Genomic DNA, 27,152 nt, shown 5'->3' with positions numbered 1-27,152 from the left:
TCTGCTAGCAATTTCAGGATCGAAACAAACCGCGCACGAGTGTGCAACCTGCAGTGCTTAGGGGCTTTATACCTCCTGCTCTGTTTGCCCTCTGTACCTTGTTCTTAACAACCCAAGGCCGAGAGTGCGCATTTCCCTTGGTGCTGATCTCCCTTCTTCTGGCACTCCTGGGTGCCTTGCATTGACCTGGCTGTGCAGCCTGGGTGCGCAGGGACCGCACCGCAGCGATGCTCAGCGCAAACTTCAGTGCGGGCGTCCCGCGGGGCCGGACGGCAGCGGCGCGGCGCTCCCGCTGCCCCCGAGCGCTCCCGCGGCCGCTGCCCGGCCCCCCGCACCCCCCGCCCTGCCGGGGCTCCCTCCCCGCTCCCGGCCCTGCCCCCGCCGCGATCGGGGGGCGGCGGCGCCCCTCGGGCCCCGCGGGGAGGGGCGGGGAGGGGCGGCGGCGGCCGCTCCCGCCGAGGAGGAGCGCGGGCGGCAGGCGGGGGCAGCGCTGCCGCCGCCGGGACCGGCTGAGGGCCCGCGCCCCTCAGCGTTCGGGCCGCCCGCGGCCGTGGCCGGGGTGCGAGATGGCCGCCGGCGGATGCCGCACGGTGCTGGGGCTGTGGCTGCTGGCGGCGGGGCTGTACGGCGCGGTGGCGGCGGGCAGGTCCCCCAGCTGCCACGAAGTGCGGACGGCGTTCCAGCTGCGGCAGATCGGGCCCCTCAAGCTGGTCCCCGACGTGCCCACGGCCGGTCAGTACCGACCCACCCGCGGGTGGCCGCTCCGCGACGGGAGGGTTGCGGGGGCTCGGGGCTGGGGCGCGGGATCCCGCGGTGCCCCCTCTCTGGTGCCGCTGTTCGCCCGGCTCCCTCCGACCGGCGCGGCTTGCCCGCGGGCTCGGGGAGCGAAGCGCACTGGGCACGCCGCTGGCTAAAATAACTCAACATTTCCCGGGAAAGGAGAGCGGGAATACTTCTGCGCTTTTACATTGTGCAGGTGTTGCTTATCGGTCGCCACCGCAAGCGCCGGGGTTTTCATCCCCGCGTTTCAGACCTGTGCGGTCCCTTTGCTGAGTACCTGAGGCAGAGCGCTCCTCACAGGGAGGGTCCCTTTCGCAGAAGGCTAGTCAGTAGCCGGATAGTTTGGCAGGCTTGTTTTGCTGACCAGATGTGGGATCCTCTGACGGGTGGTGAATTCACCGCTAAGTTCTGACTTGCGAAGAGTCATCGTGCAGCTTAATTCAGGGGAGCTGTCATAAGGGAAGGCAGAGGTGACACCTTGGAGGGATGCAGCCAACAGAACTTGGCTTTTGCTTAGTTAAGCAGTAAGTCTGCAGCACTTGTGAAAGTTGATGAGCAGAGTGTTGTTCCATTTTGCCTTTTCACAGTTCAGAAACAATGCCTGTCAGCACTGAAAGGGAAAAGTAACACAGAGATAATAAGAATAGCCTCTTTTTTATTGCATATTCTACAACCTTACCCTGGTAAGGGGATGAAATACTTCATAATTAAACTCTCATGAATGTATCATATATTTAGATAATGAAGTCACATTCCTCAGTTTTACATGTTTTCCAATCTAAACAATTCAGTGAATCTGTTTTAAGAAAATGTTTACAGGCATTGGAATAAAAGAGACTGTCAACTTCCTAACGCAATTTCTGGCTACCTCATGCCACTGCAATTGCTTGTAGGTGTGTGGTGGTACAAGTTTCAATTTGGGTTGTTGTTTTATTATTTTTTCTTTTTTTCTTTTTCTTTTTTTTTTTTTTTTTTTTTTTGAGAGCAGTTCAATTCAAAGCCTGCTGAGTTTGATGGAAAGACTTCTTTTCTTAGATGAGTTTTGGATATGTTCTCTGGCACAGGTTTCTGTCTTGGGGATTAAATTTGATAGGCCATTGGGCTGATCTCTTACGGCTGTAATCGATTGCAGAGTGCTGGTGATCTTCACTTTGCATGAGGTAGTTGAGATGACACAGGGGTGTAGAGTTATCTGTGGAGAAGGAAGTATTTGTCATTTTGTGGCAAGAAGAGATTTGCAGGAATGGCATTTTGAAGCTTGGTTATTACTGTTCTGTGCTGATAGAGGCATCAAATGGTGGTTGTTTTGGAGAGCTAAAAGAGAGGCAAAACAAGGCTTTCCATCCATTTTGATGAATGCTTAACCCTCTCTCCTGAGCTTTTCCTGGGAGAAGTTCCTCCAACTTTAAATCGATTCATTTACATTTTCTATAAAACTTTAGTGCTGTAGAGGAATCTTTCTCAAAAAGTTGTCTGCTTTCAGAAGGAAAGTGTAGATCCTGTGATGCAGCAGAAAATCATAGAATGGTTTGGGTTGGGAGGGACCTTAAAGCTCATTTAGTTCCAACCCTCCTGCTGTGGACAGGTTTCATTGTCTTCTTGTGTCCTATTGAACTTTACTGTTGAATAACAAGCTCTCAGAAAAGAAATGGTGAGAGAGAAGGTGAGGGAGGGTAATACGCTTTTAAATTTTAGCTCATAAAGGTTTCCTTTGAAGAGGGTTGGAGCAGCGCTGAGGACAAGTGGTGCATATTGATCTTCCCTGTTCATTGAGTATTACTCTTGCTCCACCAAAACTTGTGTGCTTTAATCCCTTGCCAGGCAGTACTGCCTCCTGTCTTGTGCCCTCTTTTAATTAAATATTGAAGTGTTTTCTGGCATTTTCATGGGCAGCTGTTATCGGTGAATGTATCTTAATACATATACACATTTCTCCTGACATTGAGGCTTATTTTATTATGTATTTTAATGCCACACGAATGTTGAAGCATGTCCCCTGAAGATGTCAGATGTCAGCTAAAGTGGAGTAGTGGTGGGCAGCTGAGGGTGACACTGGGGAACAGCGTGCTCAGCTGAATAGAGCCCTGAGCGAAGTGCTAGGAGCTTCCTGCTTGATTCTGCCCATGGGGGCCAGACCTGCCCCACCCTGGAGTGCTCCTCAGTCACCTGCATGTTGGTTTTGGCTTATTTTCTCTAAAAAGTGAAACTTTTGCAGTCCTGTTGTCTGTTTACTAGATATTTTCAATCATAAGTGTTGAAAGCCCTTGGCTAATCTCCAGCCAGTATTTATAGGCTAATAAAACAAATCTGGCAGAGGTTAAAGTCTTAATGATTATTAGGTCCTTAGACCCTTCAGGAAAACCAGCAGTTCAGTCAAGGAGAGAGGCCCAACCCAGCGCCTGGAGAGGGACCAGCAGACAGACTGTCAGGTGTATATTTTCTGTCTCCTCTTATGGGTGCTGTCCATTTCACCTGTAATAAAATGAAATACTTGGGAGAGTTAGTAGCCTACACCCTCCTGTGGCTTTAGCTGTGGTTGCAGTGCTGAAGCTGTAAGGCGGTGGATCTGGGGTACAGCAGTGGATCCTGGATCCAAGCCTCGTAGGGACTGGTGGACTGGGAGCTGCTTCCCCGTGTGCACCTGTCTGCAGACAGGTTCCTGGGGTTGCTGAGTGGGTGTGAAAGGGGTGTCAGCATGGCCTGAAGTGAGGTGAAGAGTTGCTTTGGGCAGGACCTGCCAGCCTCCTGGATAAAATGTGGTGGCAAGGGAAGGAGGAAGACTCCTAAGGGGGGAAAAAAAAAAAAAGGCTTTTGTTTTAAGGAGTGCTGTGAATCTGGCAGCAACCTGCCTGAAAATCGTCACCTGAATGAGCTCTTGGAGATGACCAGGATTTGCTTTCAAATTTCTCTTCCACAGCTTCCCCCAAAAGACATGAGGTATTTTTCTTCTCTGAAGTCTAGTCCACTGATGATTGCAGGGCTAAGGACATGTTTGGTTTTGGGATGAGTGAGATACCGAAATAGGACGCATTTTTAAACAGCAGATCTCCTTGGTCTTTCTGTAAGACCCCCTTCTCCTCTAGTGGAATCTGTGCTTCTATCTGGTACCCTACTTTTTTTGGAACAAATGGAATGTTTCAAGGGTAATCTGCTGCAAATAGCAAAGATTGGTCAGGTAAAGGTACTGCTGCCTTGGCTGTGATCCACATGAAGGGTTTTTTTGTGCCTTCCACAGACTGAAAAATAAGGTAATATGTTCCTGATCTTGTACTTTGATTATCACAGGCTGAGCTGGGATGTTTTTGTAGGAGCTCCTTGGTTAACATTTTGATGAGGGAGGAATTCTAAGCTGTCTCCAAGGGTGAAGGGCTGTGTTAATCCTGCCAAGGGACTAAGCCTTTGGTTCCAGGGAGTCTAGATAGCTCCAACCTGACGCGTGCTGCCACGTCTGGAATGGCTCCCAGACAGGGGCTGCGTTGGTGATACCCTGCGAGCCCTGGGTTGTGTTACAGCGTCCACCGTGCCCTGGCACGGGCTCTGGGAGGAGTTCCGGATACTCATAGGTTTTTCTGGGGCATGGAACATGGTGGTGCCTGCCTGTCACTGCTTTCCAAGTTCTCGGTAGGAAAACTGAATGAACCCAACTGTAATCTGAGACTTGACTGCATTCAGGCAGTGAATCGTAGCAGAACCAGAATAAAAGTCCTCTTGTGATTCCTTTGGTAATCGTGTGGCCACGAGAACATCCTACTCATTTACATATGCTCAGTTCTCCCTCTGGCTTATTGACTACTGTCTGAGCATGCAAAAAACCCCAGTCTGTAAACATATGGTAAGTAGAGAGAGAAGAATTAGGCTGATTTCTGGGAAGCATAGAAAATGTCATTTGTGAAAGAATTTTAAGAACTCTTTACCTTGTAAGTAATCATCTTGTAGAAAACTACCAAAGGTATGATTAGCTTTATCTTGCTGTACTACTGCTTTACAAGGAGCTTGGAAGATGCCCAGACTGTGTTCAGGAATTTTCTTCTGAAGGGCAGGTTTTGTTTTACTAAAAGCTGCTTTATTCCCCTATGTCATCCTGCAATCAGCAGGAGTGTTCATTGCTGTGTATATATTGAATATCCCATAGTAGAGCTGGACATGCATTAACAATTACACATTAAAACTGTTTTACTTTCTGATTAATGACAGGTAAGTCCTAGATTGCCACCAGAAGCCCCTTGCTGCATGTGTGCATGCATTAGACCGGATCTCCTCCCATCTCAGCCTGTGGCACAGCTCCCATGTGTGTTGAGAAAGGAGCATGAACTAGGTACTTATTTTGTATATGTCCAAGAATCTCTATTAAATTGTCCATTTTATTATGAAGTGGGTCGTGCCATACTTTATTTTCCTGTTTCTCTTTTATTATCACTCAGCTTTTTAATTCTGTGTTCCTAATGAGAACACCTTGGTTCCCCTGGTAAAGGTGTAGTGCAGAAAGGCATTTTGCTCACAGCAGCATTCTGTCGATGTCTGCTGTGTGCCAGATGAGACATGGATTTGCTGCACTGGCTCTGGGAACTTTGTCCCATCAGAATGAGAGACTCAAATCCTCTGGTGTGAGCTGCAGTTTGTACTTGGGTATTCTGTCCACACCTGTGTGTGTGGTAGTGTGGGGCTGCCTTCAGTAGGGTGGATGAAGGGTACATCTGGGAGGAAAGATTGCTGGATGAGCATAGTTCTGCTTATGCTTAAGAACTGTATAGGGGTGGTTAAGATTTTTAAAAAGGTGCAAAAAATAGTCCTGTTTCCATGAGGTTCCTGTTTCTTTTTGACAAACCTGATTGTTAACACAAGTTTGAAATGTCCTTGGCATTACCTAGCAGCTTGTTACAGCGGAAGGTGTTTTTCCTGTTACACTTTGTATTTGCTTATTTATGAACACACAGGCTTCTTGGTTATTTATATCACAAAGGGGGTGATATACCTGTTGGAGGGGGGTGGATTGATCCAATGTGAGATGGATTCTGTTCCCATCTTTGTCCCTCTCCGAGTAGCCCAGAGCAGTTGTGCCTCAGTTTCCCTGTCTACAGCTTATATCACAGTATATTACTGCGAGCAGCTTTTATTACTGAACAGCTGCCAGGAAAGGGTGGTAGATCGCAGCCAGAAAAAATATCACTGAGCTATACCTTCACTTCTTCAGGCTGACTTTCACTTAATTTTTTCTTTAAATGAAGGAAAAGGCTAGAAGTTATGTTGGTTTCTGAACTGGAAGCTGAACCTGAAAGCTGTCCTACCTTCAGTTCTCTGATCCAGCCTCTGAGCAGTCTGGGGCTGTGGTCTGTACTTGCTGAAATAGCTGTTCTGAGTAGAAGGAAAGCTATGCTTTTGCAGCCTGCAGCTCCTCTGGAGTAAAGGATCCTTCCTTCATTAGTCTTTGGATTTTATAGCACTCTTCAGGCTCAGACTGTCAACAGAAGTGTTAACCTAAAGCTGGTGATGACTGTGGATAAAGGCAAGATCTCGCCAGCAGTAACATCTTTTTTTCCCCTTCTTTTCCCATGTCTTAAATTTCTGTTTGACGCAGGACCAGCTGCCCACTCTGTAATGGCCTCTTGGGAGTAATCTATAGGCAGAAAAAATGTGTTTAAACTTACTTAATGCCTCATAAAGATGGAATTGCTGTTCCACTGCCAGACGGAAACCTGTAGTTTTCGTGTCCATAAGCCCCAAAAAACATTGTCCTTGGTGACTTGCATGAGCATTTGGTCCAGGTGAGAAGAAAAATGACTTAGTTACTCAGATCAGCCTTTCCTGTAAATGTCTTGGGAAGGTATCCAAGAGTCAGCAAAGAACCTACTCTCCCCCAGCGCACAATCTTCTTGTCAGACTGAGTCAAGTATTGCTATAATTCACATGGTCTATTTAGTCTCTGAAAAATCTCTGCTGAAAAGAGTATGTAGCAATTTTTTTTTTTTTTTAATGATCAGCTCAAGATCTGGTGGTTCTGGTGTTGAACTGGATTTTGGAATGGAAAACAAGCTTAGTAAGAAATGACTCATCCTTAAAATACTGGTGGCTCCCAAGAGCTGCCTCTGTAATACTTTATGTGCCACTGAAGTTTTGCTACCAGGTTGTTATCAGAAAATAATATAAAAATAATGTTCCCACCCCACCATGCCAGTGTGGCAGGTCTGAGCAGACAGTTCTTAACCAAAGAGCAGTACTGATGAAAAGGCACTAATGTGGTAAGTGGAAACAAAGTTAGCATGATAATCACTATATAAATCAATAAAATAAATATATCAAAATAAGTAAGCGCTTTTATAAGGATAAATCATGGAAAAATGGCATAGCCTGAGGATCTGTAAAAAGCAAGGATATGTGTAAAATGCCCCCTGGGTGGTGAAAGGGTTTTGCTTTTAAACCACGTAAAACTAGAGCTAGAGTTCCAAATATTACAAAGTCTTTGTAATTGAATCTTTGTCCCATGAAAGTATAAAATGTCATAAAGAGGCATATATTTCATAGTAGTTCAAATGCATACTCATCACATACCAGTTTAGAGCACAGCTTTTGCTTCTAGGGGAAAATACAAATTTTGGTGGACCAGAGTCAATTCCCAGACAGCAGCCAGGCCTGTGACAAAATTTATACTGAGTGTATCAATCTGTTGATTAGGTATCAGTATTTAAGATGATAGCTTCATCCTCATATCCATGGAGATATATTTAAAGGTATTTGCTTTGTTCACATACAAGTAACTTCTGAGCAGCACCAGTGGATGAAATAAGGCATCTACCTAATATTTACCGGTTTATCCTAAGGATAGAATAAGATAGGGAGGAAAGCCTGTTAAATCTTCTACCCAAGCAGTTAAGATTTAGTGTTTTGAGGCAGTATATTATTTGATGGAAAAACAGAAAATATTTCTGCACAGTGTCTTGTGTTTAGATCCACAGAAATAACCAGAGCCTCAAGCTAAGAGCTGGGTGTGCAGGATTACATAGCACAGACCGAGGGGGACAAGGTTTTTTTCCTGTTTTGTGTCCTTCCTGACCCAGGGTGGTCTGTAGATCCAGGTGTGCTGGAGACTGAGCCTGGTCTGGACAGGGAACTGCCTGAGTTGTGCCGTGGAGTAGCCATAGCAGGACTGTGCCAACCTGCTCTGGCACTTTTTTATGGCTGCATTTTGTTCCTTACAACAGCTCAGTATTTTTTATAGTAATGCTGATGGTGATGCAGTGAGCCCTTTGTGTCTGAACTGCTGTAGCTGGTCCACTGGACTATCCTGTAGAAGAACCTAAGGACCATGTTTGCCACCCTATTTTAGGATGTGAAATGAAACTCAGGTGGCTTTGCTAATTCCGTACTGAGTCCAGTAGTCTTGTGGTGTTTGATAGCAGGTGAAGCTACACAGCTTAGTGGGGTGGCACCCAGAGGATCCCTCTGGCTCAACAGTGGTCTCCTGTACAAGGTTCTGCCCAAAGGCTTACCCTGGCAGTCTGACAGATGAGTTTTACAGAGTGCTTGCTTGTCCTGGACCCTCCTGGGGCTCTGTGCCATTCTACAGCACCAAGGAGCTCAGCAGTGTTACACAAATGATTTATGATGGAGCAGTTGCAGCCTTGCCTCTTAGGGATGCACACTATGCATACACTTCCAGGAGAATAAATCTGTTTTAGTCTTTTCAGTACATCAGTCTTAAAGGATGTTTATTAATTACCTTCTTGGTGTATTCATACATGCATGATTAATGTGTAAAGTTTTAACTTGTGAAATTTCATGACACAAGCTGGAAGAATACAGAAAGAAATTAAGACAATGGAGGAATTTTGAGTATCACAGATGATACCATTACATTTATTTTGTGGACTCAAAAGTCTCAGGGGAGTTTCACTGATACATATCCTCAGGTTCTGTCTTGCATTTTGATAGCTAAAATATAGAAATAAAGAGCAAGTGTAGCCAGGCAATTGCATGGGAACCTCAGACCTGTAGAGGACAAAATTATTCCCCTGGAAGTAGTCTTTCCACTCTTTTTTCTTTTGAAATACGGTTTTCAACCTTTTTTATATAATTCTGTGCTGTATTCTGCCTTTCTCTGCTCTTACTGAGTTTCTATTAATACTGATGGCCAGCATATATATGCACTTAAATTATATATATATATATATGTTTTTTTTTTTGGTCTTCTGATGACTCTGCTTCCTTCCTGGGGTCATGGTCTTTCTCTCTGTAGAGTTCTTCCATTGCATGGTGGATGTGAAAGCTGTTCTGGAAGGCCATCCTTCTGCAAGGAGCTCCTTCTGACAAAGAGCCCCTGCGCAGACCACTGTCACCTCCTTTGAAAACAAATGAGAGACAAATTTCAGAGAGCTGCACTTGCAAACCTGACAATATCAGCTAGGTCATGGTAGCTTTGTTTGGCAGCTAGTTAAATTGGATAGTTGGGCACATCCCTAGATGTTAATGGTTAAATGTATTCATTGTTCCAACAAGGCCCCTATTCATAAGGGGGCTATTCTGTGCTCGTTATGCATGCATAATTCCCATTAATGCTCCTGGAGGTTAAGGGTGTATAGTGGGGGGGAAAACGAAGCTGATGTTTACACACCCGTGTTTGCACTCAGAGAAGAGGTTTCGTAACACAGGAGAAACTGATTGTGTTTCCACAGATCCCTTAACTTTAAGGGAAGCTGTAAATCTTTGGTTTAGAGAGGGAATGAGAGTGGAGGAGAAAGTGACACTTGCATAAGCACCTACTTCCTTGCACACCATACTTTGTCAATGACTAGAAATACTACACCAGTGCTATTATTATAGAAGCTTTTGAAAGTGACTAAGTGCTTGGAACTTCAGGGTTCTTATTTGGGTATCAAAACAGCGACTCCGAATTTTTAACTTCTGGCAAAAACTTTTGCAAACTTTGACTCACATTAATCAGGGTGATGAGATCTTGCAATTTATTATACGATATGGGTGTTTCCATAGAAAACCTTCAGATTTAAGATTCCTCACTCTTAGGTGCACATCAAAGTCGTGTAAAAGCCATAAAGAAGCTAAGCACTGCATAAGAAAGCCTTTCAAGTTCCAGCAAGTGCTTGAACTACTGAAGGTTTTGAAGTGCTCTAATCTCTGACATGGGTGACGTGCTAGGCTAGCACTTTTTTGTTTTGTCACAAATCATCCATGCACATAGTGCAAAGGGACCCTGACAAAGTCATTTTACTTTTGAAAAGGTCTGCTTTTTTTCCTACCATTATGTCTCCTATTCACATCTACATGTTTGCTTCCACTTTGTTCAGGTCTAAGTAGCAGGGCATTTGCATAGTCTTCCCTTTGTTCTCAGTAAATATGGAGTAAAATGAGCAAGATCCGTGCTGTGAAATTAAAGCTCTACTCTTGAGAGATCTTAAGGGCCAAATCCTCACAAAAGGTGCAGCAACGTAGTGCCAAAGGAGCTGGTGTCCAGGAACAGCTTGCTCTGGGTGTTTATGCTAGGAAATGTGAATGAAGGGAGACTAATCTGTTGAAAACTGGATGTAATTAGAAAAATACACTGCTGAGAGCTGCTGAAAGATTAGAATAACAGAAAATAGTACTGAAATAGACCTGAAGTGATCATCTGGTCCATTCCCTCTACTTGTGGCCAGAATAAACTGTTCAAATCAGTGAGAGAAGATCACAGCCTTTTTAGTCTGTTTGTTCCAGTGCTTAATTACCTTACTGTATAGGTTTTTCCTAATGCAAAACCTAACTCTTCCTTGCTAAAATACAGGCCTTTTGCTTCTTACCCTATCCTGAGGACCTTCCTCTTTGCAGTAACACTTAATGTGACAACTGCTCTGGTTTGTTCTGCTCTGAAACAATGCTCTGTGCTTTTGCACTGGTCACAGAGCAATAAGCTTGTTGGTGTAAATGAATCTAGCTTAAATGCACCTGGAATGAAGTGAATTCCAGATGTGGTGACTCATTAAGGATTATAACTTGACTTGGTGTTGGAGCCCTAAGAATAGGTTTCGTCCTCCTTTATAAGTTTGAGTATTGTGAAGAAGGAGCAGACGTAGAGTGTGGGGATATGAAATTCCAGGATCAGGAAGGCAAAACAACAAATTCCTAGATTTGCTATGTAGTGGTGGACAGGAGCATGCAGAAAAAGCAGTTTTCAAGTGATCAGACTTTGAGCAGCAGTCGAGTTGCAAGGCTGCTAGTGGGAAACTGCATTGTTGTAGCAAGGCATCACGGAGATGCGTGGAGATGTGGAGCATTTGCTCCTAACTTAAATAAAGTATTCACCCTAGATTTTGCTGGTGGTAGGCAGTTCACTATATTGCAGGTGTGTAGGTGAGGTGGCAATTAGGCTACTGAAAACAGAAGACAGTTATCAAAATTTTAAGTCTTGCAAATAGACGTGGGATTTCCAGAGCAAGTCTGAGTATCTCTAATTTTCCCAGTCGAGGGAAGCTCTGGTCCTTAACCCTCTGTTTTTCAGTGTTTCACTGTTTTGGGGTGTTAATTCTTGAGCACTGTTTTATTGTTACCAATGTAGGGAAATTATTCTTTGTGGCTGAAAAAGGCTCAAAGTTTGTCTCCAGGTTGATTTGGTCTTGCTCCAGATCCCTATAATCCAGTCCTTTGCTGCCAGCAGTGTAGCCATACCTGGCATGATGCTGTGCCCAAATTCAGATCGTGCTCCACTGCTCCAGGTCAGAGCTCGTGTCTTGCCTCCCCAAAGCACGTCTGTCTGTCTGCATGGCTGGACTTTACATGGCTTGTCCTGGGACTCTCTCAGAGGTTGAAATCATGGAATGGTTTGGGTTGGAAGGGATCCTAAAGATCATCTCATTCCAAATCCTACCACAGGCAGGGACACCTTCCCCTAGATGAGGTTGCTCAAAGCCCTGTCTAGCCTGGCTTTGAACACTTCCAAGGATGGAACATCTATAACTTCTCTGGGTAACCTGTGGCAGGGCCTCACCACCCTCACAGCAATTAATTTCTTCCTAATATCTAATCTAAGCCTACTCTGAGTTTGAATCTACTCCTCCTTGTCCTGTCACTCCATGCTCTTGGGAATAGTTCCTCTCCTTTTTTTTTTTTTTTTTTTTTTTTTTTTTTTTTTTTTTTTGTCGGTTTGTCTCAGGTACTGGAAGGCTGTAATTAGATCACCCTGAACCCTTCTCTTCTGCAGGCTGAACAATTCCAATTTACTCAGGCTCTCATTGTAGGAGAGGTGCTCCATCCCTCTAATCAAATGTCAAACCATTATGTCCTGTGTTCCTGCCCCATTGTCCTTCCATAAGGAAACCTAAAAAAGTGGGAGCTGGAAGGATGGAGTGATGGTTTTAGAAGGAACAGGGGCTTGCTAAGTAATATTTGGGGAACAGCACCCAGAGGTTGATATGGTTGCTCTGTGGTGGTGGTGAAAATATTTCCTCCCTGCAACTCACAACAAGAATCCAGCTTTCAGAAGAGCAGTGTTTCTTCTCTTTTTATATGGGTGGTTAAAAGGAGTGGTGTAATGAATGTGAAGGCAAGAGAACAAAGCATATGTAGAAAAACCACTGGCTTCTCAAAACAGAGTAGGGCTTTTAAAAAAGAAATCGGAAGCACAGCTCTCAGAGAAAGGCTTTCAAACTTCTGCTCAGAGAAGGCTTGACTTTAATCTCCTAATCTTAGTTTTGAAGTTTGGGAAAAATATATCTGTTACCATTGGGAGCAGCCCACAGTTGTATTTGGCTAAAGCATTGTATTTTCAGTTTCAAACTGCAATAATTAAATTTACTCTTTCTAATCTGGTTTGCCTTAGATATGTCAGGAAATATAAACATTTGCATTCCCCAAAAAGCAGCTGTGGTTTGGCTGTACCTGGTTGGGATCTAAAGCTTACTGGGAGCTTCCCCCTTACTGGTAACAGACCTGCTGTGCTCTGTGGCCTTCTCTGATAGAAATAAACCCCAACTGGGATGAAAAGTGTTGGTGTCATTTGTTGGCAGGGCTGTTGGCTTACATGTGGAAAGTTTGTTCTAAGTCACTATCACAGGTGCCAAAACATTAGCTGAGTAGCGAGGGCTGCCTGGGGCCAGCTTGTGTCAGCTTGGCTGCTGTGTCTCCGGTGGCTGCCATCCCCAGCCTGGCTGCCTTGTGAACTGCTGGCCTCTGGCTTTTCCAAAGGGAATTGAGTGGAGCCAGCACTGCCTGCCCGTGTGTCCAGCTGGCTTCAGGCAGCTCTGGGACACGGGGGCTGTGCTGGGCACCTCCAGTGGGAAGCTCTGGAGCTCCGTGCTGGTGGTTCTGAGTGGAATAGCACAAGTGGGAAGGGAAGGATAATCAGTTCAGTGTGCTGTGAAGGTGCCTTGTTGGAGTGATGTCAGGGAAGAAACATGATTTCTTAATTTATATAACAGGTGCAGAGGGTCCAAATCAAAAGCAGGCTCCGGGAAGACCCTGAACACGGCACATAGCAAAGGGCACTGTCCACTAGGAATTGCTTACTTGTCTAAGCAAACTAATGGAAGAAGTCTTCCTCTTTGCCATGTCTGAAACAAAGTGTGGAGCCTAAGGTCAAACATACATTTTAATATTGGCAAATGTAGGAGCCCATCAGAGGTTTCCACTCTGGTTTTTCAAAAGTTATTTGCCTGTGGTCCCAGCTTAAAGGCTTTTAGGACATCTTCCTGCTTCCCCTCAGCCTTTGGGAAGCAGCATCTGTTTCAGAATCCAGTATCCTGGCTCAAGAAATCCCAGAAAGGTACAGTTTTCCTGCTGAACACACTGCTGGGGTCCTGGAGAGGGTGGTGGAATGTGTCCTGTGCAGTGAGCTCGGCTGCTTTCCAGCTTAGGGTTATGGCTGGTACCCAGAAGTCAGGGAATGGCCCCTTCAGGTGAGATTTCATTGTGGATGGTCTGCAGTTCTCCAGCTCTTCATTCCTGTCTGCTCCTGGTACAATCAGACCATCCTCCATGCTCTACGCAGACAGAACAGAGCACAGCCAAAACAAATGAGAAAGGGCAGAAGGCCAGTCCCATCCTGAGCACTGCCATGTGCTTAAGGGGAAGTACTGTTGTGGCCCTTAATTTCATGGGGGTTAGATTAACTTTGCTGGTGGGCCCTCACTGCTTTTTAGACCACTGAATGCTGTCACCAACTCCATGATGTGTTTGGGGTTTTAGCTTCTTGACCTTCCATTGGTTTTCATTGAATGCATGCAGCTAAAAATCACAAGCAACTGTCTGAAATCAAATGCAAGTTACTCTAAGGTAATGAAAGTTTTTCTAAATTATAATTTTTTGTAGGTTCATTTTTCTCTTTAATTTTGATTTTTCTTATTAAGCGTGAGTTTTCTCAGGTGTCCTGGCTGTGATCCTTGTTCCAGGATCTGCTTAAGAGTTTGACCCAAAGCTCTCTGGGTACAGAGCTTTGTTAGTCTCAAACTGCTAAATCCCACAGAAGCATGAAGCCCAGTGCTGTGTCTAGCTGTGTTTCATTGTATTTTGTATGACTTCATGCCACTGGGTGTCTCCATTGACATCAGGGGTGTCTCCATTGACATCAGGGGGTGCTGAGCCAAGTTCTCTCTGATGTTGCTTACCTTTCCTCTTCCCTGCACGCGTTGTCTAGCGTGGGAGAAGTCATCTGAGCGTAAATCTAGGTTCAAACTAGACTATCAAAAACAGCCTCCTGGTGCCCTGTGTGTGACCAGTGGGGCTGTCAGCTGGTTCCTCTGCGTGGTTATGCTGAATGAGTGCTCCTCTCCAGTTACTGTCACGTATGTTCTCCCTCTCCTGCTGTGGGATGCCTCCCAATGCTTGTGGGTCCAATTGGTGGCATCAAATTCCAGTTTTAGAGCAGTGACAGCACAGTGGCATTGTCTGCATAAGGAACTACAGAAAGGGAATGAGATGCGGAGACCTCGTGATGCTGTAGTCTTGCTGCAGCCTGTTTTAATTAATTACCGTGTCATGGGTGATGAAGTTGAAGAATTGGCCCTAGTGAGGGATGTCTTGTCTAGTAATCAGTTGCTTAGTTCTGGTTCAGCTCTGTAAATGATTGCTCTTCTTTTTGTGTAAATAGTATTAAGAGTGCAGTGTGCTTTTCTTAAAATTCTTGGGTATTGCACCTAGGTTTTTGTAGTTCTCCTCTTTCCTCTCCCTAAAAATAAATTATAAAACTGAGAATGGGATCCTAAAGAAATCTGTTCCAATAATGGTAAAAACTGATCAAAACCAGTCATTTCTCATTCTTAAGTCATGCATAAAAATGAAGTTACAGGCTTGCAGGACAAGCTCATTGAAAGCATTAGGATTTGGGTTGTAAAATTAATACTTAGGCATGATCAGTGTGTATTTTTAAAGAGGAGAAAACAGTTGTCTGAGCACTTGGCTTCATGTATGGCTTTGGCAAAACAGAAGTACTCAAATTTTGGGAGGAAAAGGGAGTATTGAGGAGTTGCTTTCCTCTCCTCTTGAATACTGTTCTTGCAGTTTCCCTTTCTGAGGCTGTGGCTCAAATGTCCAACAGTCCTATGGTTCCTTTAGGTTTATATTTGCTTTTGTTTCTTCTAGTCTAACCTTCTCACAAATTTTTTATGTTGGCAGATAAAATGAAGAAGAATAGGAAGTACATTTTATCATGAACCTATCAGTATCTTTGAAATTTTCTGTGCTTGGCCACCTTATATGGATCTTACCACAGCAGGTAAAGCATATTAGGAAGTGGTTCCTATTAAAAAGTTGGTAAAACAGTTGTTAACATCTGAATTATCATTAGGGTTTGAAGTTGAGATGAATGAGGTGATTCACACCTCTCATAAAGAATTTTATGTCCTCCCTGTAGGACTAGATAGGCAGCCTGTGTGATTTGCATTCAGAAGGTGTTTTGTCTCACTGTACTGGGCTAGAGACCTGCTTCTTCCATTTATACACAATTCAGTTTTGTTGTAAACGCAGGGCTCTACATGCCTGTGTTCCGGTTTAGGCTTTCCACCTCTTGTGGTTTCTGTGGCTCATTCTTCAGGTAAGGCAGGGTTCTGTGGCAGTGAAATGCTGTCCCCTCTGGACAGCAGAAATGCAGCTGTTAGTTTATTGTTGTCTTTGGATGATATGGAGTAGGAAGGTTATCACTAGACTCCTCTCAAAAATATTTTACATGTGTTTATGGGTTTTTTTTTGGTGGTGGAGAAAAAATACGGGATTTACTGCTTGGAATGTGATGAGACACAGTGAAAGATGAGTCATAATAGACTCTAAATTAATGAAAGTTCTTGTGATTTTTCTCTCTCCTCTGCATTCAGTTATACATGCTGTCCCAGGAAAACAGAGGAAGGAGTTGGCATTGCAGTTAATGTAGAAACCCCCTTGTTGAAGATCCACCGATATCTACCAACCTAGGTTGTTTTATAATGTGCTTTACATACATCAGTCTTCATGCTTTTTTATCAACTGTAGGAGATAAAAGGATGGATCCTTGAGAGTATAAATCTCTTGAATTTGCATGTACTGTGTAATTAGCAAGCTCTTTAGCAGTCAGAGTCTTGCTGCCTTCCAGATAGATCCACATTCAAAGAATATCTCACTTAGCACTGGGCTCCTGGGAAGTTATTAAATGTAATCAGCATTAAAGAATTTCACCCATTTAAGGAAGTACCAGGCCTGAAGAAGTGGCCACAGTGCAATCTCTGGGCATGGCAGTCAGTGCTTGCCTGCTGCACCTGCATGTACCAGGCAAGAATCTCTTCTCAACTGCTCAGCTGTTAAATTTAAGAGTTTGGAGTGAAATTACTGTAAGGTGGGTTTTGTGCCTTCCTGCTGAAATTTTGCTGGTTCTGAGATTAGGGCTGGTAGGGGGGAGGACCGGAGGGAGGGGCTGGTGAACTGTGGGAAGTTACTTGCTCTTTGTTCCTTCAAGAGACGATTTCGAGCAGTAGCATTATGGCCATTTGGCATTGATGCCAAAGGTGCGTCTTCCAACACCCTACTGAAAATCAGGCTGTTCTGGGAAACACTGGAAATTCTCTAATTGTAGGTGCTTTGTAGATGTGTTACAGGACTTTTTATTCCTGTGTATGTATGTGTTCCATCCCCTATTCCTCCTGTTTATCAGACTGAAGACCCCTTCCCTGGGAGGTGGCTGCGGCAGTGAGCGAGGGGTTTATGGCCCAGCTGCTCTGCATCACCCACTGCTGTGACAGTCCTGTGGTGGAGACTCCTGCCTTGCTCCCCTCCCGTTTAGACCAGTTTAAGGCAAATCACCTGTTAAAAGCAACCTGGCTGAAGGTGCCTGGGGCAGGTGGGGGGGCTGCTCTTGGGATCTGTGCCACAGGTCTGGTAACAGGCATGAGGTGAGGAATAGTGACTGCAGCTGCCTTCTTAGCTCTTTGCCTTCAGCCTCCTGGGTGCAGCCAGACTTTCTAAGGAACAGCCTGGAAAACTGAGGATGAGTGACATGATGAGTTCTCTCCCTGCAACAGCTGCTCCTCCTTGCAGGGAAGCTGTGGCCCATGGGCTGAAAATGTGTCCAGCTGCTCTAGGATGTCCCACAGGTGTGCAAGCAATTGGAGGAAGGCAGGGGGAAGGGTAGCTGAGGGGCCCGGGGAGGAACAATAGAAGGAAATCTTGAGCGAGGAGAGGGACTTTGAGGAGTGAAGGGAGTGCCTGGTTTATGCCTGTGTAGGTTCCAGTGAGTTGGAGGGACATTTGGGTTAGGGAACTCAGATGCTTTTTTTGCTCTTTGGGTCCAGGAACAAGAAAGGTTCTGTGGGGTACAAGCCAAGGTGAAAAACCTACCAGGCAGTGATCTATGGAGTAGGGCAAAAGGTGCTTTGCAAAGGACACCAAAAATCAGCATACAAGAGCAGTGAGAACCAGGCAAGCAGCAGAGTGGGGAAAACTTGAACAAGATGCACCTGTGAACAGGCCTAGGAACATTTCATTGTGCAGATGCTGCCCTTAAGAGCTGTATATTTGGAAGAGTTCCTGCTCTGGAAGCTGATCAGGGCCAGTGCCTGATTGTCTCCAGCTGTCCTGCAAGCTGTGGCACTTGATGATGCTGCCAGCTCTCTGGAGTCATGACATCTGGTGCTTCTTGCTGTCCCCCCTCCTGTCCCATTCAAGGCTTCTACCACCCTTAGATTTGCAGGTGTAATTCCAGTGCAATCAAGTGGTCCTTCTATTTTGTGGGGTTTTATACCTTTTTTTTTTTTTTCTGGGTCTAGTCAGGAGCTCTTGAGCAAATGCAAGCTGTTTGACTTGACAGAATTGGAAGTAGTGCCACTTGCTAGTAGTTACATTAGTAGATTATCTAAGCTGTGCTTGATAAAACTTGAGGTGTGTTTATCTTTTAGCCTTGATTGTTTCAACTGGAATAGCACATCTGGTCATGGCTTTAGTCATGTTTCAGTGTATTTCAGAAGAACAGTGAGAAGGCAAAGTCTACTGATCAAGTTAAACAGTATCTCTGTTAATGTACATTATGAAAGAAGGGATGAGGGGAAAGGAAATTTTCATAACTTCTGTTTTGCAAACTGCACTTGTAAGGTTTCTTGCTGGATATGTGCATGTTGTCAAGTTGCATGTAGATGGATGGAACAAATTCAGGCTCTGCTTTCATATTTTATGAGCTTTTTGTTTTCAAGGGACCTTTCAATGTGCTGTTTGTCTGTGTGATCTTTATATTAAAGATGATGATAGGATTATTTTAACAAAATAGAGGAAAGAGATTGGAAAGTTCTTTCTGCCTAGTCAGAAAATGTGTGTGGGAGGGCCTGGCAGGAAGAACCTGATGCAGGAAGAAGAGACACCTCCATTTGACTTAAACTCTGCTCCCTGGAGCTTACCTGGCTTCTTTGCCTAGCCCAGGGAGCAGAAGGTTTCTTGAATTAGCTGCTATTTTATGTCCCAGAGCACTGTGCACTGGCTTGTTGATTTTTGTGCTAATTCCTGGTACTATTTCAAGCATAGTAACTACCATATTTTACACATTGACAGATCAAACTGTAGCTGTTTGACTATGCACATGTTGAGTTGATGAGTTTAAGATACTTTGCTTGTCTTTCTAGTTGAAAGCATTTTATTACTTGTGGTGGGACTGAGCTTGGTGTAAGGCTGTGCAAGGGGAGCTGTGCTCCCTGCTAGGTGAGGGTGGCCCGTGGATGAGTTTCTTGACAGCAGTCTTGCAGGTGAAGGTGGTGATGGTTTTTGCACTGCTGAAGCACAAGAGCTACATGCAAAAAGAGCCTACAAGCTTGTGGCAGCCTACAGTGGCTGGGTTCCCTTTCCTTGATGTGGCTGTGCTAGTGTGGGCTCTGCTCATTCCCCAAGTAGTTGCAGGGGGGGAGCCCTGGTTGGAAATAGCTCCTTTTTCCTTTGATTTGGCCTCCTCCCCTGAATTAGTTTGTGTTTAATTGCTGAATTTTCCTCAAGCTGAGGCAGCAGCTATACTAGACAGATGAGTCTCAAGAAGGATGAAGTGTTGGCTCCTGTTCAGCTGGGCCAGGCACAATGCAAGGTACTTTTGGCACCCTTCTCTGTGTTACTAAGGCATAATCAATCTTGGAGTCTTTGAAGACATTTGTACAACACTAAAATCTTGGGCTTTGGACTAAAGCTTTGTTTGGAAATACTGTTGAAATGTTTGTCAAAATACAAAGGCAAAAACTGTTAGAAGACAGATTGCCCTGAGCTCACCCTCTGATTGTGCTTGCTCAGGACTCTTCTGTGCAGTGGAAATTAGAGGCTCAGCTTGTTTGGGGAAAAAAAAAAAAATCAGCCTGTCTTTGAAAAAGTTGGTGCAGGTAGATCAGTTAGTGTGTGTTAAAAGTTTGGTTTTCTGGTTTCAGAGTATGGCTTTTACAGTGTGTGCAGCATTTTAAAGACAGAACTATTAAACTACACGGTCAGCTAACAAAATGAATATATATTCAGCTTTTGGAAGAAGTTAATGTTGTTTGCTAAACAGGCCTCTCTGCTTTTGGGAAATGATACTGAATCAGCTAGTTTTAATGGCCAAAGTATTAGATTTTATTTATACCAAAGTTCAGAATGAAGTCCCAAACTTTTTGATTCAAAACAAAAAGCTCTCCAATCACCACATAACAAAATAGTCCACAGCTGATTTTGATAGAGCTGGCCAGATGGATGTCAGGTAAGGATACATAGTTTTCTGTGCATTTAACACTTAAAGTAATTTATACTTGTGACAGGGAAGTGTCTGAAGGTGTTGCCTTTGGCATGTATTGAGTGCTTTGGGGTTGCAGAGTAGTTTTCAACAGGGATCATTGATGCATTCCAAAACACACATGCTTTAGACTCAGGTACTTTTTTTCCTGCACTTCTGAATGTGACTGTTTTTCAAAGTGGAGCAAAATACTTTATCCTGTTTCTTATAATAACAGTAAGGATTTAAAGTCTGTAGTTTTTCCTCACTTTAAAAAATAAGCTGGGCCTCAGTTTTAACCAGTACTCAAGGGAAAAAGACGTGAATGGAAAAATAATGTACATAATCAGGAGAGTAATCCTTACATCTGATCTGAAGAAGAAAATTAATTTGTTTTAGGAATGCTTTTAATAAACTTTTTGGAATTGAAGGCCAGGCATGTAGAGTTGAAAGTGTTCTCTGTCAGTAAGTTAATGCATAAGAAAATGAAATGGAGAGGTGCCTTGGGGTGCAGGTGCTTTGCATCTGTGGCATAAAGTAAGAGTCTAGCAGAGGGCTTCCATCATGGTCAGGGGCTGGAACATGTGGGAATGGAGAGCTGGGTTTGTTCCATTGTAGGAAGATTAAGATTAAGGGAGGCCATACTGCTGTCTTCAGCTACCTTTTGGGAGGAAATAGAGAAAGTGGAGTCAGCTTCTTGTAGGTACATGGCTGTATGCTGAAAAACCACAGATGTGAGATGGAACATGGGAAATTATCTTTAGATAGAAATTTTTAATTTACTTATTTTACTGCGAGTGGAGTCAAATGCTGAAACATGTCCTGAGAAGCTGTGGTGTTGTTGATCTTTGTAGACACTTGAAGCTTGACTGGATGAAGCTCTTGGGTAGTTACACCTGCTTTAAGGGGAAGGTTGAGCTTGAGGTGCCTCCCAAACTAAATTACTAGTTAGGAAATGAGAGGCAGCTTGGGGAAAGCTGGTAAGCAAGTCCTAGAGGGAAATTAGCAGGGTGAAATCCTGAAATGATGCTGTTGGTAACTTCTGTCTTTTGGGAATGGTGCTTTCTAAACTCTGGTGTATTGAATGGCTTTGTTCCTTAAAAAAGGGAGGAGTTTTCCCTTAAGGCTGTGTCCCTATGGCTGGTGGGCAGCACACTCTGAGCAGGGCAGATGGGGTGCTCTGTCTCTGGGGTGCTCAGCCCCTTGGCCACCCCTCTGTCACGGCTTCTCCCCTCTTCCTGTTGGAGAGGGTATTTTTCATTAAGATGCAAGAGATGAGAGAAACTAAAATTAGTATCAGAGTTATTAGAGACATTAAGATATTACTAATGAGTTCTAATTTAATCTCGGCACCCAGGCATGTATAGCACTGAAACCTTTTATTAGGTTTCTATAATTGTGTTAAAAGTGATACCCTCAGGCTAATACTGGAGCAAGTGAAATTGCCAGGCTGTGTGCATGACAGCAGTGACCTGACAGTCCTGTGAGGAGAGTGGGGCTTACTCTTTGCTGTGCTTTCAATGCTCTGTGTTTTACATCAGGCTCCTTAACTGTCAGGGGCTTAGTGCTGTTTCTGTTTAAGAGTGCCTTCTATGTCATTTTGGCTCTGGACCAACAAATCCTAGCCTTCATGCTCTGGGAGTATTCATCAGGGGAGGTAGCTGGGTGGGGAATCCCAGGAGTGCAGTTCCAGCTGAGATAGCCCTATCCTTAAAGCTTTCTGAAGGAGAAGCAGGTTCCCATGTGTCTCGTTTCAGAGGGGAATGCCAGGTGCAGCTCTGATAGCCATGGATTGCCTCTTTGCCAGGGTCAGTGCAGAGCACCTGAGATTTCAGACCTTTTTTGTTACAGGTCTGAGCTTTGCAAAACCCCATCAAACAAAGCTGTGGAGGGCTGCTGTAAGGAGAAATGCTCTGGGTGTCAGCAGCTTGGCAGTGCAGATGCCGAGCAACATTTACAACCCCTCTGCTCAGACACCTATTTGTGCGTGACTGAGTCGCTCTGCAGTCTGTATTACAATTTCACTCGTGCTTTGGTGGTGCCAGCTCAAGAGAAGTGGTCCTTCCCTGACCCCCAGTTCCTTGTGAAAGGACAAACGTGTTGAGGGGGTGAACTGGATCAGGGAACCCATCCAAGTTAAAATTAGCCTGGCCAAGAAGCTAATTTCAACCTTGGGACAGCTTCTCTGGCAGCCGGGAGCAGACGAGTGTGCCCAGCCGGTGACGAGCGTGCAGCCCTCCCGCTGCTGCTTTTGGCAGCCTGCTGGCTTCAGCCAGGGCCTTCAGCAGGGTCTGGGGCTTCCCACTGGAGTGGGGAGAGTTTTGTTTCCTATATTTGAAATAAGATTGAAGTGTGAAACAAATCCACCCCCAAAATGGTGTCTCGATTCAGCTCAGTCTGTGACAACTTCGATCTTTGTTTGCAAACTTACATAAAAATGTAGCGAATTGAAATATTTTACTTTGGTTTTGACCTTCTTGACATAAATTAGCTGCACTTTCCAATGAGAGTTGCTATAAGCTGGAGCAACATTTTCAAGTCAAATAAGGTGTTTTAGCTAACTCAGTGTTTTTATTTTTTTCCCTGGTGAGGGAGATTTATTGAAGCTCCTCCCTGCAGGTTTGGTCTCAGTGAGCTGGTGACCTGGAGCTGGCTCTGAGCAGAGCCCGGTCCTTTGGGGATGTTTACTGATTTTTCAGTGTGCGTCCTTGTTTTTCCAGTGTGCATCCCCCCTGTTTTTAATCACTGTCAGTTATGTGGAGCATTGCTGTGTATTAACCTGCAAGGCTGCACTACAAGAGGTAGTGCAGGTGATGGTTCATTAATATTTCCATCCCAAGGCCTGGTCTGGGTTCTCTGCAGTGGCCTGGGTGAGAAATCGTCTGCAGGAATTATGGCCCTTTGGAGAATCGGGTCTGTTTTCATCCATGTGTGCCCTCCAGCCCAACTGGTGCTGTGTGGGGAGGGATTGCCAGTGGTGTTTGCAGTGGTTTAAAACAGAGGCCCACCTTGGGCACAGAGAGGGCAGTGTGGGGGCATACCAGCTCCAGTTCAAAGGGCACATACAGCCAGTTGTGGAGTGGGACTGGGAAACTTGGCCACCTGTATGGCACTGGCCTTCCTGGGAAAGGCTGTCTCCTTCCCTGGAGCCCGAAGGATGGGATGGAGGTGGACACCTGCAGCCCCTTTCCCCCAGGGCATCTGTTTCTGCCTTGAGGTGGAGGGAAGGAAGCCCCTGACACACTGTCACGCTTAATACTGTGTGACTGTTTGGGCTCTGGTATTTATGTGTGCCTCTGGTTTTGGATTTACTTGCTTAATAGTCTCTTGCTTTTTTCCTCCCCTTCTAAAACATGTATTTGTGAAGCGTGAGAAAACACTCATCTGCAGTCTGTACCAGATCCTTTCTGGCACTTGCATATCCTGTGCTGTAGAACAAATAGACCCTGAGTGTGTCCATCACAACTCTGTGATGCAGGTTTCCTTATTGAGGATATTAAACTTGCTGAAACACGTACAAAGATGGAATGATTAAAAAAAAACCCCCATTCTACAAGAATGAAGCTTTTAATCAACTTTCTCTGTAGTTGTAAGGTGAGAGTGATTGCAGTGCCTTTAATTTTTTTTTTTTTTTTTTTTGGTGAGCTGCCCAGGAGCTCAGATTTTTTAAAGAAGGTTCCCCTAGTGTAAGAGGTGAATAGGTGATTCCTTGAGGCACAATCTGGGTGAGTATTGGATCCTAATTTGAGGCATGGTTAACATTCAAGTTAACACACATTCAAATTTTGATACCCTCAGCACCAGATGTACAGTGGGAATGTTGCCCCTTTGATGGTTCATCTTCATGATGATGATTGTTGTGCTGCCACTGACTGTGTTCAGGTAACTTTTGTGCCCAATGTTCTTAACAGTGTAAAATAACTTATCAGCTGATAATGTAAGGTTACTTAAATTTAGATGAAACAATCGCAACTTTGTGTCCTTCTGACAACATCTGAGTTTCACATTGTCATTCCTTGTGGGTTTTGTCTTGTTTCAAAATTTAAAATGTGGTGTTTCTGATGTTAAGAAGCATTACTTCGGTAGTGTAAGTTCAAGCGTTTTCTGATTATTGTGTTTTTCTTGTTTGCTTTAAGAGTCAGATTTACAGATCTGTCAACACAGGGCACCAACATGTTGCACCAAAAAAATGGAAGAAAGCTACCAGGCAGCTGTTCGAAGGGAGAGGACTCAGAGTATCCAGGCGCTGAACTTTGAACTGAAGTACATGATTGTTGGTCACATCACAGCTTTTCAAGGTAGGAAATTTTGAGTAGTTTATAACAGTATCCTCTGCAAGCCAGAGGAAAGCTCTTATCTTTGTTTTTCATTCCTCTTGCATCACATGCTGTTGTCACTGCCTTATGGTTTGCTTCCCAGTTCTTTGATGATTGTGCTTTTGGATAAAGGTGATGGCACTTAATCTTGTCTGGTATGTTAAGCATCTTCCTAAATCTAATCAGGAATAGATTGAAGCCAAGACTTTGTTCCTGGGGTTAGTGTGGATTTTTTAAGGCATTTTCAAGTGTCTTTTCAGTGCCTGATGGTCTTGCTTTTTGATACTCTCTTGTGTTGCCAAACCATTTGCGGGTGTAGAACGTCACATGAAGGCGCATTTGTTTGTTGATGCTGAAGAATAAGTGCTCTGAGGTGTCAAATGAGAACACAGCTCTTGCTTCATGTCTAAGTGCAAGAGTACCTTGCTCTAACAGGCACATATGAGACTATTTAGTTCCTTTGTACAGGTGGTTATTGTACTATTACAAGGAGGAAAATGCTTGGGTATAACTGTGCACTGTAGTGTTGAGCACTGGAGACTTTTCTCCAGAAGGGCATTTAAACATAGGCTGTGAACTTTAAACTTATGAGAGTTGAGTGATTAAATCACTCAATGAGTGATGAATCCTGCTTAGTGACCTCTGTGGGACTAATTACATGCTTAATTTTAACACTCTGCTTTGCCATGTTCAGTGCTGAGCACTCTTACGGAATGGGTTCTGAAATGAAGCCAGTAGTTATTAAAATACCAAGTGTTGGGGCCTGGATGATTAAGCCTATTGTTAGAAGGCAGGTTTTATCAAGTAGTATCTTTTTTTGTCTAGTTTCTCCCATTTGAGTGAAAATACTATAAATAAAAGATGAGACTGACAGTTAATAAGAGACAGCATATTATCTTAAATTGACAATAAGTGATGGTGGAAGTCTGAAAGAGACATGAAGGGACAAGAGAAAAATTTTCTTCTGCTTTTGTTTTTTTATATCTCTTTCCTTTTTTACCCATGAGTGAGAAATAACATTTTGGTTTATTTTACAATTAATTTTTGAAAATGTTTGATACCCCCTTCATTAAAAAATTGGCTTGGAGGGCACTTCAGAGGAGCACTGTAGTGAAAGGGTGGCTGTTGGCATTGTTAAACGCTGGTTATTCATTCAAGCAATCTTTCAGTATTATGATTGAATAAAGGTAAGGTCAGAATAGATTAACCTACCAGCCCTTTTAGGTCAAGCCAGAGGCTTTATTGTCCATTGCTGATGAAGCCTTTTGATGGAATGAAAGCGGTAGTTAGACATTTCACACAGTTTAAATTTACAAGCATTTTCTGGAAGTGGGTAAATAGGTTGTTTGTTGTGACTTGCTGTGGCTGGCCTTCTGTCTGCATTAGGTGGGAACACTTGAAAAATATAACTTTGCTCGCTTGCATTGGGAGCTGCTTTTGTTCTCTGGTTTTGTCCCAGGTGTCAGTGAAAAGCCTCTCTATCTTGTGCTGGATAAACATTCTGTTGCTAAGAGTGGTGCTGTGCGAGACATTTACAGAGCGAGAAGATTGTTGCATTGAATTAACTCTGTCCTTTTGGTCTGCTTTCATGTGTCGCTATTTTCAATGATAAAGTGAGTGTGCCAACAGCACATTTTACAGCCTGAGAAAAGGAAACTCTGATTTTAGAAGCTTTCAGATGCTGTTTAGATTTCATGTTTCTTGCAGCAGTGAGAACTGACTCAGACTTTCTGAAAAATAGCACTTTATTCATTTGTATGGGGTGGTGTTTACTTGTACAATTTTCATGCACAATTTACTTTTATATATACACATTTTTAGTACTGTTAGTTTAGTCAAAGCAAAGCAGTAGTTAGCCTTGCTGCCTGCTTCTGGGGAAAGGAAGTCTTAACTGCTTTTTATGCACTTAAAGCAGACAATACCACTAATATTATACCAGTACTAGTGAAAAAATTCTCAAGATTACTGTGGTGTAAGAAATGGATTTTCAGTAGTCCATCTCTGAGAACATAGTGGTGGGAGTTGAATTTCATTGGGGAAAAAGAGATCAACTTTTTTGGAAGGGGGAGACACCCAAGGAGAATGTGTTTTTGTTTTTTTGGTTTTTTTTAAGTTCTTATCGCCTTAGATTCTTTCAAAGAAGTCAAAAGGCAATTCTGAGGACATTTAAGTGTCACAAGTATTAATAATAAGGAGCTTTCTCACGTGAGTAGAAGTTTTGATATGTGTTTGGTTAAATATTCCTTCTGTACTGCCTTGGTACTGCTGTTGGCTGTGGATATTTTGGACTTGAAGAGATACTTTCTTGGGTTTTCTTCTTGAAATTGAAAATGTTATTTAGTAGCTTTTCCTACAGCTGAAATAAGACAATTTTCACAAGTGCTGGATTTAGCTGTGCAAAATAATTGGTCTGTAAGACCTGATTAAATATATCGCAGCTGTGGGCAGGCTTGTTTTATTTGGGCTAGTGCCCAATCCATATATACGGGCAGCTTTAGCACTAAGGTTCAGTCCCACTGTATTTCCCCATTTAAAGTTTTCAATATTAACAAGCCAGTCTTTTGCTCAAACACTTTACTAAATCAAACTCCTGTTTTTTGTTGTTTTCTTTTTTTTTTTTTTTGCTTGAATGTCTGTCTCGAGTGCTGAAAGCACTGATAGGAAGAGGCCCACTGGCATCAACTGCAGGCTGCAAAATGTCCTCCCCATGAGTAACAGGACAGGAGGAAGGGAGAGAGGCAGGAATGAAAGTGCCAACTGGCTGTTTGGGAGGCACAGCCTCAGAATTAGCTCCTGCAGAATCATGTAGTGACACAAAATGTTCCAGGTGTCTGACACGTTGAAAGCAAACAGGGCCCTGTGGGAGGGTTTCATGGAAAGCTGATGCATTCCATTTCTCTTCATGTTCTGGT

General features: G+C 44.0%; 1 protein-coding gene across 2 annotated transcripts in view; it reads left to right on the top strand.

Moving 5' to 3' along the window:
• The first annotated feature begins 506 nt into the window (after positions 1-506).
• LOC125330791 (glypican-5-like) overlaps positions 507-27,152 on the top strand; it is a 339,300-nt gene continuing 312,654 nt past the window's right edge. Inside the window, exons 1-2 of one of the 2 annotated variants that reach the window (XM_048314414.1) lie at positions 507-732; positions 24,061-24,222. In XM_048314414.1, the coding sequence (XP_048170371.1) occupies positions 567-732; positions 24,061-24,222 (328 nt within the window). In that variant the 5' untranslated portion in view covers positions 507-566. The remainder of the gene's footprint in view (positions 733-24,060; positions 24,223-27,152) is intronic. The other variant, XM_048314415.1, reaches the window with a different exon arrangement.

This window comes from Corvus hawaiiensis, chromosome 10 (assembly GCF_020740725.1).
Source record: "Corvus hawaiiensis isolate bCorHaw1 chromosome 10, bCorHaw1.pri.cur, whole genome shotgun sequence".
Classification (NCBI taxonomy): domain Eukaryota; kingdom Metazoa; phylum Chordata; class Aves; order Passeriformes; family Corvidae; genus Corvus; species Corvus hawaiiensis.
This window is presented reverse-complemented; position numbering and strand designations above follow the sequence as displayed.